The 12,431-nt window shown below is 33.9% G+C and overlaps 1 protein-coding gene and 1 long non-coding RNA gene across 2 annotated transcripts in view; one reads left to right on the top strand and one right to left on the bottom strand.

The window, feature by feature from the left end:
- The window catches only part of LOC144573178 (uncharacterized), a 79,274-nt gene that overhangs the window by 28,626 nt on the left and 38,217 nt on the right, over positions 1 to 12,431 (top strand). The window lies entirely within an intron of this gene.
- LOC144573166 (ARM repeat superfamily protein) lies at positions 1,005 to 10,807 on the bottom strand. The gene is made up of 19 exons (XM_078322873.1): positions 10,498 to 10,807; positions 9,762 to 10,051; positions 8,632 to 9,229; positions 7,931 to 8,179; positions 7,738 to 7,829; positions 7,426 to 7,636; positions 7,160 to 7,341; positions 6,319 to 6,555; positions 5,668 to 5,858; positions 5,220 to 5,313; positions 4,899 to 4,955; positions 4,586 to 4,720; positions 3,872 to 3,937; positions 3,373 to 3,474; positions 2,723 to 2,884; positions 2,517 to 2,645; positions 2,319 to 2,420; positions 1,699 to 1,784; positions 1,005 to 1,604 (listed from the first exon to the last, which is right to left on the bottom strand). Exons 1-19 carry the CDS (start codon positions 10,742 to 10,744, stop codon positions 1,274 to 1,276), a joined length of 3,561 nt encoding a protein of 1,186 aa, XP_078178999.1. The 5' UTR covers positions 10,745 to 10,807; the 3' UTR covers positions 1,005 to 1,273.

A 12,431-nucleotide genomic window follows, 5' to 3' on the forward strand; every position in this document is an offset into this window, starting at 1 on the left:
TGGATGGATAGCATGTATGAAATAAATATTGGGATTAAACAGAACAAAGTATATTTTGCAATACATGAAGCGTCATAAACATAACAGGTGTTGAGTGGATTTGTCAAGAAGCAAGACAGGTGCATTAGCACATTACAGCATATTATGAATTGAGGTCAAATATTGATATGCGTGTAATCACAGAACATGTACTACCGTTGCCAAACAACGCAAGGAAACTACGCACATGAAAACAAAGTATGTGCATAACGCATTAACACTACCAGGGTAGTGAAGAACAGCAAAAGAGGCTATGATCAACTGCATGATGATCAGATGATGCCCCGTTTAATCAGCGAACCAATTTCTAAATTGAAATTTATTTTTAAGGATGAATTTTTTTAAGGTCCGGATTGTTTTTGCTTTTAAATTGAAAAATATAGATAATTTATAACATAATGGTTAGATTATTTTGAATAGAAAAAAATTAGTTTATATCATGATATTTAGGTTATTTTGAATAGAAATTTGAATTTTACACTTGTTCAATATGAATATTATATATTTTTTTAATCAATTTAGTATTATTTATTATTTTATAAGACTTCAATCAATAAAATTATATAATATAATTTAAAAAATATATATATATAGGTTAATTTTTTTGTTATAGCTACGCTATTCACGGTAGCATTGATAACACAATAATCACATTGATAACGCAATAATCGCTATTAGAACCTTCATAATAAACTTCGTGACTTAAATAGATATAGGTGCACACTGCCTCTCTTTTTCAGAGTGATCTTCTTTGGTGCGATCCCTTTTGTTTTGTTCTCTTCAGCAGTTATCTTCTTTGTTTCCTTTTACAAAGTGAACCTCTCATTAACAAAAGGGTCACATACAATATTTGCTTCTAGGACGTTTTATTTGTCAGCAAGATTATAGTTTCAACTTCTGATAATTTAACTTCTAGTTTCTGAATTTTGGTTCCTCCAATTTCTAAAATTTAGAAACTATGCTACTTTTTGAGGATTTAAAATCTTAAAAAATAAATACAACAATAAGAATACAGATAACAAAATTGGGCATACTCAGCTCTACAAGTTCTGTCGCAATGAGAATGCAATAGTTCACCATATAAACACTCAGGTAAATAAAAAATTTGGGCAAAAGATTAAATATTTAAAGTAGTTGCCAAAGCTGCTGAAGCATCTCGAAAAAGAAATCGCTACACACCAGGTGAAAAGCTCATTGACCTATGTTATGTTGCTTCATCAATATTGCCTTTATCTTATTTTGCAGGCGTATTCTTTTTGTTCTTTCTAAAACTCCTTTGTTTGTTTTCTGAACTGTTATCCAACTTGGTTTTTCTGAAGTCCTTTTGTTTCTTGTTGTAACTTTCCTGTTCACTACCACCATTCCTTTTCCTCTTCTTTGTTTCTCCTGCTTTTGACTCTGCCTGAGGCTGAAATTTCAAATTTTCTTTGCCACTCTTAACAGAGTTCTCACTAGTTTTTTTAAGGTTGTGTTTCATTTTCCAATTTTTTTCTGCTGATCCTTTTGAGCCAAAACCCTTTCTCCTTTCAGAACCAGATACATTATCAGTGTTAGCTTTCTTTGCTCTGCATGTAAATAAAAATAATTCACAAATGAATTGCATGCATCTAGTACTCAAACTAATGAAGACAAACAATAGAAAAGAAAATATGATAATACCTTTCGTTAGGAGAAGATTGCTCTGATTCTGGTGCCTTCTTGGAATCATCATCTCCTTCTTTGGGATTTTTCTTGTTCTGGCGAGCCTGAAAATGTGGAAGGAGATACCAGTAATACAAGAAAAATCTTGATAAAAGCCTCCACTTTATGTAGAAGTAGCAAAAGAGAAACAGCAAGCCAAAAGTTGCAAACAAACCCTAGATTATAGGAAACTAAAGAACGGCCTTTAACATTATTTTAGACTCATCATAGTAATACAGTATTATACTTTAAAACAAAGACCGACTGTGACATCACAAGTTCACAACAAATTTAGTTCTAAAAGAAAACCTTCTACTTCAAACATGTACTGTTCCAATACTCTGGCACTACACACAATAAACTAGGTGTATTTTTTTTATTCAATATCATTGTTTAATAATTCAATTATGGTTGATTTTTCGTTACAATTTCCTTTCCTTTCTATGGTTGCCAAAGGTCTGAAGGAACAAATTTCTCAAACTCCTGAGTTTTTCACTAACTTTTTCTAATACAAAAACAATAGGAAGAACATTATTTTTCTTCAGCAAATTTCTCTAAAATATATACTGCAACAAGGTGTCACGAACAAATGTACATACCTCTGCAATTGTTTTAACAAAGCCTTTATACTTCTGAGGAACAGCCATGTCCACAGATCCAAAGCCACATTTTCTTATCAATATTTCAATTATCATCCCAGCCTTCATTTCATATAATTAAAAGCAATATGAGACTCCGCAAGATAATTCTTTAAGATATAAGTACTGAAGAAAGAAATTTTGACAATATTAACTTGCCTTCTCTCTGAAATGGAACTTTGAGACTGCTGTCCATGGTAATATCCCTTTCAGAATCTCTCCTTGCAACTTTATTAGTTTATCTGTTTGGAGAGTAGATACTAACACCTTGACAAATCCTAGAGCAGCCTACAATAGAAGTTGATGTGCAATTGACATTAAAGAGATACAAAAGGTATAAGAAAATAATCTGTTCAAAATCTTACCTTGATAACTTCTTTAGATTTATTTTGCAAGAGAATCAAAACTGATGGAATCAGATTTGGTACGCCAAGACAGAACTCAGCATCATTATATATAAGAAGTGACAAAGCCGAAACTGCACCACTTGTTATCTGAGGAGATGGGCTTGAAAGATAACCCATCACCTGAAATTAAATTAAATCAAACTTGGACCAAATATATTAGAGTTTTAACTCTCAATTAAAATTAATTTTTTTGGAGCGGATTGCAAATTGTGGCCAATGGAGTTGATTTGGGTCAGATTACTGTAAGGTTGTCTAAGGTTCCGAGACAAATCTTTTACATTTTTAAGTTTTAATTGGGTCTTAAGGTGGTTTAGATGCCCTTGGGGGTGGTCCAAGTTGTCGGGTTTTAAATTCATCTCAACATTGATTTTGGTCAATTCAAATCTTAAAATATGTCGAGTACAGCTTAGAACCTTAGACAACTTAGCATATGGTTCAGCAAAATTAAGTTCACAACAAGCCAGCTCTAGTTATGGTTGTATACTAGTTACACAATTACAATATAAGTGGGGTATTTGCTCATTAACTACTGGATCATATGCTATAGCAACTACTTAATCTAATCAAGAAGAACATATCTAACAATACATAAAATATGTAACATTTACCATTGTAAATAGTCGCTGCAGATCTGATTGTGCATTGCTCTTCAAGCTAGAACTAGTGGCTAAGAGCACATCATATGCTAAGCTTCTTGATTCATTCTTTGACTGCAGAAGGAAATAAACATATTATCATCTGCTGAGACCTTTTTTGGTTAGTATAGCGTGCATTAGATACTACACTGGATTTGAGGTGGATTTTCTACTACTATTCATCACATACTTGGTGAGTTTCAGATCATCTGATTTCAATCCTATGGATCAGATCAGATTTTCAATCCAGCATGCAGATCCAAATAACTATTCAAGCTGTGAATATTAGATACGGGCCTAACTTGAGGTCTCAGCACCTAAATTATATTGATCAAAGTGGCTGCAATACTGCAATTTAAGATTACATGGTCTAAATGTCTTGTTTATAACTTTGCTACAAATTTTTTCTGTTACTTGAAACTGAATAACAGAACTGTCATTTTTTATGGAATTGATTTCTATGAACACTAACCTTCAGAGCTAATATGATCTCATTCAGTATTAGAAATGCTTTATTATTCATATTCTCTTCATTCACCTGCAAATTTCAAATTTCAGAAACATCAATTATGTAAACAACGAATGGCACTAAACATGTTAGTTGAAAATTGATCCAACAGACCCAAACCCAACCCAGCCCATAGTGGGTTACTTGTTGCAACTAACCCAACCCAGCCCATCCTGAAACAGGGAACAGTGACATGTTGCAACAGAAAACTTAGCTTCGAAACTCTATTTATTAATTCTTTTATATAAGCTTACTTGTGAATATACCTTTTCCTTTTACCATTTAATTCTATATCATATCTGTTTTCAGATATTTTATAAACATCATATTAGAAACTCCATGAAAAATTATTTTGAATACCACGAAATGCACTTTTTGGGCATCAGAATATCGTAAGGTATGCAGTAACATTCAATAAACTGTCTTTATTCCTAAATTAGTGTTCAAATGGCCGTAATATGAAACCAACAGTTGTAAAAACTGACACAATTTCAGCCAACTTAAAGAATACTGCCACCCAGATAATTGGAAAGCTAAACAACCCAAATCTGTTTTCTGAAAGTTAAATGCTAACACATTGACTGGGACCAATTGAGAACCTGCACCCAAAATGACCAGTACCCAATTAACTCAATAGAATCAGCACATGTAACATTGAGAAGAATAATGTGAAGAAACCTTTAACAAGTGAACCAACAAATGTTGGTAGCAAGATAATCGGTTCACTATTGTTGTATTGTCAGAGCTCGATTCAACATTGTGAAGCAGTAGTATAATCTCATCAACCCGAGATAAAGAGAAATCACTTTTCTCCTAGAAAATATAGGAAATCAACAAAGAAAAACAAAGAAACATAAGCAGAAGTGCAAACTGAGTCTACATGGACTCATTTTTTTAGAAGCTTAATGAGAGTTTTACTGAGGCTATAAAAACAAATCTATCAAGATATTACTAAAGGAAAAGAAATATGGAATAACTTGGTACTTCTAACCTTCAAAATGCAACTCATGGCAAAGAAAGCTTGGCCATGACAAATTTCAGCATCGCTCTACAAAAGAAATTTCAGCCAAATTAAACATAGGAATGCTACAAAAAGATAACAATAATAAGAAGCAGTTTGTCTAATTTTGAACGTAAGCATTTTCCACTCTGTAAGATTTTGCATTTCTATAGCTGCACAACTGCTTGCATTGTAAGTTTCGAATCAGCAAAAAAATTATTTGTTAGTTATCATTCAAATAGTTTTGTTTCAGCCAGAAATCCAATGGAGATTACACTGTGTAAAATGAAAAGGATCTGAAGTTAATAATACCAACAAAGAAGTCCTAATGAAGTCAAAAACTATGTTGAGTAAATCCGCATTCGCCACCCCTACAAAGGTAGATGCAAGCTCCAACATCAAAGACCTAAAAAGAATAGATGAAGAACAAAAAACAGAAAGAAAGAAAAAGTTATAGTCAGGATTGATATATAATTCTCTAAGGTACATTGTGCCAAGAGATCAAGAAACTAGTGCAACAATAGTTTGACCTGACCCAACACAGCAAAGCTTTCTCTGTGGGGCTGCTTGGGATGGTGTTCAAACCTATCTGCTTCCAATGAATTTTTAATTTTTTTTTTAAGTAAAGAGGACAAAGAAACCAAAAGCTTTCCTTACAAATCTATAGAATAAAGTATGCGTAGTCGACATGACCAAGTGTTGCACTCTGAAGTATGAACAACAACAATATATATATATATGAACATAACTTTGTCATAACCTTTTTGTGTCTTGCTTCTCATTTGAATTATCTTTCTCTACCTCCTCCTTTTCATCTGTACCAGTATCTTGATCTTTTACCTTTCTATTTTCCATGTCAGTATCAGCTAAATCAAGGCTCTTAACTAGAGAGAGATAGAAGGTACAGATATTTACACTCTCAGCAACTGAGGCTAGGCACCTTAATGTATCCTGAAAAATATCAAACAGTCGTGACAATGCTGGGACCAGATATTAAGACTCGGGACCAGGACCCAACAAGGATCCTGAAGTAATTGAATTTTATCTAGTAGCTCCTGTATGGAATTTCCTTGCATCTAATTGATTTATTCTTATTTTCTTTCTTTACGGGTACGAACTACTAGTAAAAATTAAGTTGTCATTAAGCATATTGCTAGCAGGAAAATTGCCTATTGTCCTTCAAAAAAAGGTCTAAAAAATCCACATATATATGCAGAGACCAATGTTCCATATTGGGTCAACCAAGTTAAGACAGACTGATGTATCACAGGTTGGGTCAGGGTCGTAATTTTATCCAACTTTAGTCCTAAAATAAAAAATTAAAATTGCAGACTTGAATCTATCACTGCTAGAACTAAATTTCACACAAAATAGAGATCGATGACGACATAAAAATAGCACTGCACTTTACCTTCAAGTAAGCACGCTTTTCTACAGAAGAATCGAAGAAAATATCTGAAAATGTTGATATTAACTCCATCGAGTGAGAGGTCAGAACCTTCAAATTCTTACGAGCTGATTTTTCTGAGTAAACCTTTTTAGTAAAGTCAAAATGATACTGCTGTAGTGATAAGCTAGACATGAGCTCTGCTAGCACATTTCCTTCTTGATTTCCACTGCATAACGTATTGTTTCTGTTTATCAATTCCTGGGAGAAAAGAAAATTCAACAAGAATACATACTTTTAAACTAAAGAGTTCCCAGATTTTAGAAGAGTATTAAACAAAAAGCTCTTAGGGTATCGTTATCTCCAGTTTTGGAACATAAAATTCCAGTTTTGACCACTACAAGTTCCAACTTATACCATTTAGCCCCTAGCATCATGCTGCAAACAATATGTTGATAGGAATTCTGATTATTATTGATGTGAAAGAATCCAAAATTTATAATTTTGGATGAAAAACTGAGGTTTCTCTTCTACATTTGCAACAACCAAGCCTTTTTTCTCTTCTACATTTGAAGAAAAAAAATATATAATATGGAACATGTTAAATCAGAATGATTATGACCAAAACAGGACCTTTCTAGCTCAGGATTAAAATGGACAGAAGATGTTTTTAGGAACATGTTAAATCAGAATGCTTAGGACCAAAACAGGACCATTATAGCTCAGAGGTAGCATGAACTTAGCAACAGGACTTACGTTTTCTATATTTAATTAGTTTCTCTGAAAATCAACCAATAATGTGGTTCAACATAACATCAAAGAAAATAAAGACCAAATTTATCACATGTACTTAAGAGAAGCAAACCTGCAAAGCCTTGGAAATTATTTCATGCAAGGAAGATTCTTGCTTTAGGCGCTCTATAAGAAGTTCAACCAAAGAACCAAAACTTTCTTTGATATCAGAAGGATACCGACAGAAGGCTGGAAGTAGGCCCCATAATCCATTTATCCAAGATTGAACAAACCTTTGCTTTGAACCTTTTTTGCCTGACACATCAAGAGAAAATCAACACCTTAAATAAGCTTAATAAACAAAAGAACTGCCAGATTGATAGTCTAATGGTTTGGTACCTTTTTTGCACATCTTTTTGACAGAATCAGCAAGAGGCACAATGTGATCCATGAAGCATCGCAGAGATGCCCCCAAAGTATACTTATTTAAAATCGGTATGAGCCAAGTGTTTGAGCATGTTGGCTTTTCTTCATTGAGGTTTATAGGGATAAGCAAAATAATCTTCTCTGGTCCCATGGCAATCACAGCACAACCAATACATTCTTGAACCTAAATCAAGAAATAAGATAATTACAAAATAACTGATCGTAACAAAGGTTTATGGTACTAATGATTGACATAAAACAATTTCAAATTAAACTTAAACTCACATTCTTTAAAATTGGCATTTCTTTCTGCAACTCTGTGACCTGCTCAGACAATCTAAGTACAATGTCCTTCATAAAAAAGCACGATAACTCATCTACAAAAGCATTTGAAATGGATCATGAGCCCAATCAAACATGTTACGAAAGGCATTACAAAGTATTTAACTGTGCATAATAATATAATTATTAGAGATACCAAGCTTCAGGAGCAAAACTGAGATGACCCCCAATAAGTTCTCAGTAGGCTGCTTAACAGTGCTAAGTGCTTTACAGAGTGAAGAACAGATGGATTTTATTGCTATCGCCTCACTGGACATCTCCATTTCATGATCCACTATTTGATTTTCGCTATTCAGAAAGGATCTTCCATCAATGTGACAGGCAATCAATTCTTTCAAAGTAGACCCAATTTCCTTTGATGACTCAACATCTGAAGTAATATATCCTATAGCATGCAAGATCATATATACTTAAAATCATTTTCAAGCTCCAGAAACAAGCACAGTAAAATAAACAGATAGTGAGTTAAGTAGAGTTACTTCCATTTTTTCCCTAGAGTTTTCAAGCTCTGATTTTGGCCCAAGAATATTCAAATTGATTTCCCATTTTGACCCCTACCATCATCTTCTAGTGGAAAATATTCACAAAAACCTATCTGCATCAAAGCAAGTCATTCTCTATGGGATATCCTAATCAAAATACTAACTTATACCTTATCAGTCCTGCCCTTTCTGACTACTATGGACTGAAAGATGACATTAATAACCACAATGGTAGATTTTATATGGACCATAATAGAAGGTTTGAGACTTGATGAAGGACCAAATCGGGATATAAGGGCAGGGATTATGTTCATAATTTACTTTGATAACTTTGTAAAGCACACTTAAGACTAACCTGTAACCACTTCAAAGACTGGAGGAAGGCTGCTTGACCACATATCCGGCTTAATGTCTTTGAGCTTCTTCAAACAATCTTTCATCAACTCCAATGCAATGACAACTGTATCAGTGGGATTCTTTTCCATAGAAACATAGGCCATAAGAGAACAAATGAAGTTCTCAGATTCACCACTTAAATATTCTAAATCCAAGTGCTTGAGTAAAGCTTCGGTAAGCTTTAAAATATGTCTGGTCAGAACATAGAATTCTGGAGTCAAGAGCTTGAAGGCTTCAGAGAAGCACTTTCTTCTGGAATTCTTCAAGAGGTTAGGTGTAACAAGTATTAAGAGATTCAGAAAATGAACGAGCTCTGCCTCGTCTGTATTTTCCATCCTTTTACTCTTGCTTGTATTTTCCGTCCTTTTACTCTTGCTTGTATTTACCGTCCTTTTACTCTTGCTTGGATCCACTGGTTTGGCTAGATTGAGCTTTTTGACAGATGGAATGTGCTTATAAAAAATGTCAAGTATAGCTTTCTCGGCCTTGTTGATAGTTCCAGCACCCTTTAGGAAGGTAAAAATCTTCTCAACAAACTCCTGAGCACATTTTCTGACCTGAAAGAAAACTGCATTCTGATCAACTATGGAATTAGTGTACCTCTAATAAGAGGATTCAGATTATACCATTTAAAAAAAAAGTACTCATATTCAATACCCTCGCAAAATTTAGCGGACTGAACCCAATATTTCTACCATACACTGCAAATAGCATCATTTCCTAGAACTAATATTCGACATTGCTGACCATTTCCATACAACACCAACTTTTAAAATTGTTCACTTCAAAAGGCCTATCCCATTACATGTTTCAAATTTTATCCCTATCATAATTAATTCTTCCATCCAACCCAAATTAAAACTAAGAAGATATGATTTCTCAGTAATAAGTTTGCATACACCTGTAACAATGCATTTAGTTAAGTTACAGGAAAAAATCAAGACACAAATTTCCCTCATTCACTTGAGCTAAGAGTTAAGCTAGGTGTTAAAATTTTTAGAAATATTTATATTTTTACTAAATACTTAAAAGATAGGGAGCAAGTTGCGAATGAAGCAAAAACAAATTGCTTAATGCTTGATTCAATACCTTGGGTCGCTTGTCTACAGAAAAAGCCAGAAGTGTATCTAGAGGCAATTCCAAAGCTTCCCAATCCTCCTTCTCGGCAAAAAGAACTAATAAACCCAGAACTCTAACTATAGACCGAACAGTACCAGTAGGTAATGCCTTATTCTCTTTTAAAAATCCAGCAAGTATGGAAATGGTGTCCTTTGCCTTCGTCGTAGACAGGTCACCATCTCGGATTAGTGGAAGCAGTATTGAGAGAAAGGATGCGATGGCACTTGTCGCTGAGGGGTCACCACCAGTGGAACGAAGACCTAAATAAAAAAGGAAATAAAAATATTGCCAATTAGCAATAAACAGTTAGAAAATTGAAAATCCGTCTAGAAATTAGTATTCTCTAATTAGTAATTTTATTTACATAAATGAAGTAGAATATAACTTCTGGAAGGAGTATGCAAGAAACCATAAGTCTACTAGAAATGTTCCATTTAAAAAATAAGCATCTCGATTTATCCTGAAATAATTGCACAAAGTGAAACATTGTTGCACCAAGTGCATGTAAGACACAGCTAGTATTCAAACAATAACTGGTTTCGGATCAGAATGATAGATACCATAGGCCTTTCTTTTGTATAGGAGCACGTGTTACAACCCAAGCATTGCGTTGTTGGAACTTGGAAGGTATACGTATCAGTTATTATCCGAGCATACAGAAATCATAATACATGATACACTCGCGTAATTAAATGAGTGAACTAACTGTGAACAGCTGCGGCGAGGTAGGCAGGAGGGGAGAGGGGGAGGCCTTCTTCGAGTAAAATGGAGCGCATGGCGGCGGCGGAGGCGCAGAGGTGGCGGTGCTGCGTCGACGCCGACTTGCCGTACCGCCGCATCAGGGCCTCGCACATGTCATCGGAGGGGTCGAGAGAGGGTAGAAGCTCGGATTCCGATTTGGTGGTTCCTTCCCCATCGGAGTCCGTTGCTTCTCCATCGGCTTTTCTTTTCATGGTTGCTGGAGAGGGGAGGAGGCAAGAGCGTGAATTTTTGGTACTTCCGAAGGGTTTAGGGTTCAGGAGGTATAGAGGTTTGGATGAATTAATATCGCCCAAGTAACATAATTTTTTACTTTGGATCCGGACTGTCCGATCTGCTTTTGGCACGAATATTAAAGAGATTTTGTGGATTCTATCTCGGATCAGAATCAGAGGGGACCGAATCTCCTGCCCCAGAGTCACTGTTAGTGGGCCTCCTAAACTCTAAATTCTAAATTCTAAACCCTAAATTCGGCTCCACCCACAGTGACTAAGGAGGCAAGATTTTCCTGCACCCCGGAGGACAAGTAATCTGCTTCCGAATCAGATAGACCTGGATTCTGATAAACGGTCCGGATCTTAACTCAAATATTCATATGGATTCGGTTTGGATTCACTTCAATTCTACATGCACGAAAATGCTTTCGGATCTGACCAGATACAGGCTACCTAATTCAGAAGAGATTTTTGTCTACATCTTTTGTGTTGGCTTGCCTTTCTGATTTTTTTTTTTTAATTTTCTGTGCGTATGAGTGAATATCTTTTATTTTTAAAATTTTGAATCTTAAAATTCTTTGAGAGAGTTTCTAACTATAATCGTAAAAACTTCTGAATAATTAGAATTTTTTGAGGTGGGGATGAAGCACGATCTGAGTCTTGTTCTATTTTTCGTCACTGAACAGGAACTATATCATTTTTTTTTCTCGTCATCACATTTGTTTTTTTATGCTAAGAAAAATTGAAAGGATATTTTTGTTGATAGTTATTTTAGCACCGCATCTAACAACTAGGTCACTTTTGCAAATATTTTTTAACAGTAATAAATTAGAGAAAAGACGAGGACAAGACAATTAATGCAATATGGTAGAAACCGTATAGAATCAGGAACTCATATCACATAAGGTCTAACATCTTTATTTCTACATTCTTATATTAAGTACATAGATGTCAATAATTATGATTAAAAAATAAAATTTCATATTGAATATCAGTCATTCAATCAAATAATCTACATTTTTTTCTAATTCTATGCATATTTTGATTTTTTTACGTATAGAAGTTCAAATTATTTAGACATACATGCAAATTATATTATCTTTCTGATTGGTCCTGATTTTTTTTCATTTTTTTTAATATCATTTAAGAAACTTTTTAATTGAATGATAGTTAATTGGTCATATCTTTATTTCTTTCTATTTTTTTATATCATTTAAAAAATATTATTTGTCATTGAATTTCTCATTTTGTATGAGATTTTTTTTTTGTGAAAATATGTCACAAAGATCAAAAAAAATATATATATCATTTAAGAAATGTTACTTACACGTAGATGTTATTTAAAATAAATGTTATTTGTTATTTAGTCTAATTTTTTTTTATGAAAAATATGTTATTTTGTATGAATTTTTTATGTTCTCTTATAATATATTTCTATTACAACGTACGGATAGGATACTAGCTAGTATATAAAATAAAAATCTAATTAGTTGATTGGAAGAGGTTAGTAGACAAATAATTGATTTTTTTTTTGGATAAAAGGCTTCTCACCTGTTTCATTTCAGAAACTAAGGATTACAAAACATCACAGAAATAGAGCATATAGATTGTTCATCAGTATCTGGTCATCTAACCTAGACAGCAAAGGAGTAAAATGCAGCAAATA

This window comes from Carex rostrata, chromosome 21, assembly GCF_964058835.1.
Source record: "Carex rostrata chromosome 21, lpCarRost1.2, whole genome shotgun sequence".
NCBI lineage: Eukaryota > Viridiplantae > Streptophyta > Magnoliopsida > Poales > Cyperaceae > Carex > Carex rostrata.

Excerpts from the sequence above, each read along its gene's own strand:
- LOC144573166 (XM_078322873.1), bottom strand. The coding sequence starts at position 10,744 with ATGAAAAGAAAAGCCGATGGAGAAGCAACGGACTCCGATGGGGAAGGA. Across the intron at positions 4,721-4,898 it reads CCATGAGTTGCATTTTGAAG|GAGAAAAGTGATTTCTCTTT; the intron begins GTTAGAAGTACC and ends TATATTTTCTAG. Across the intron at positions 1,785-2,318 it reads TTGTTAAAACAATTGCAGAG|GCTCGCCAGAACAAGAAAAA; the intron begins GTATGTACATTT and ends CCACATTTTCAG.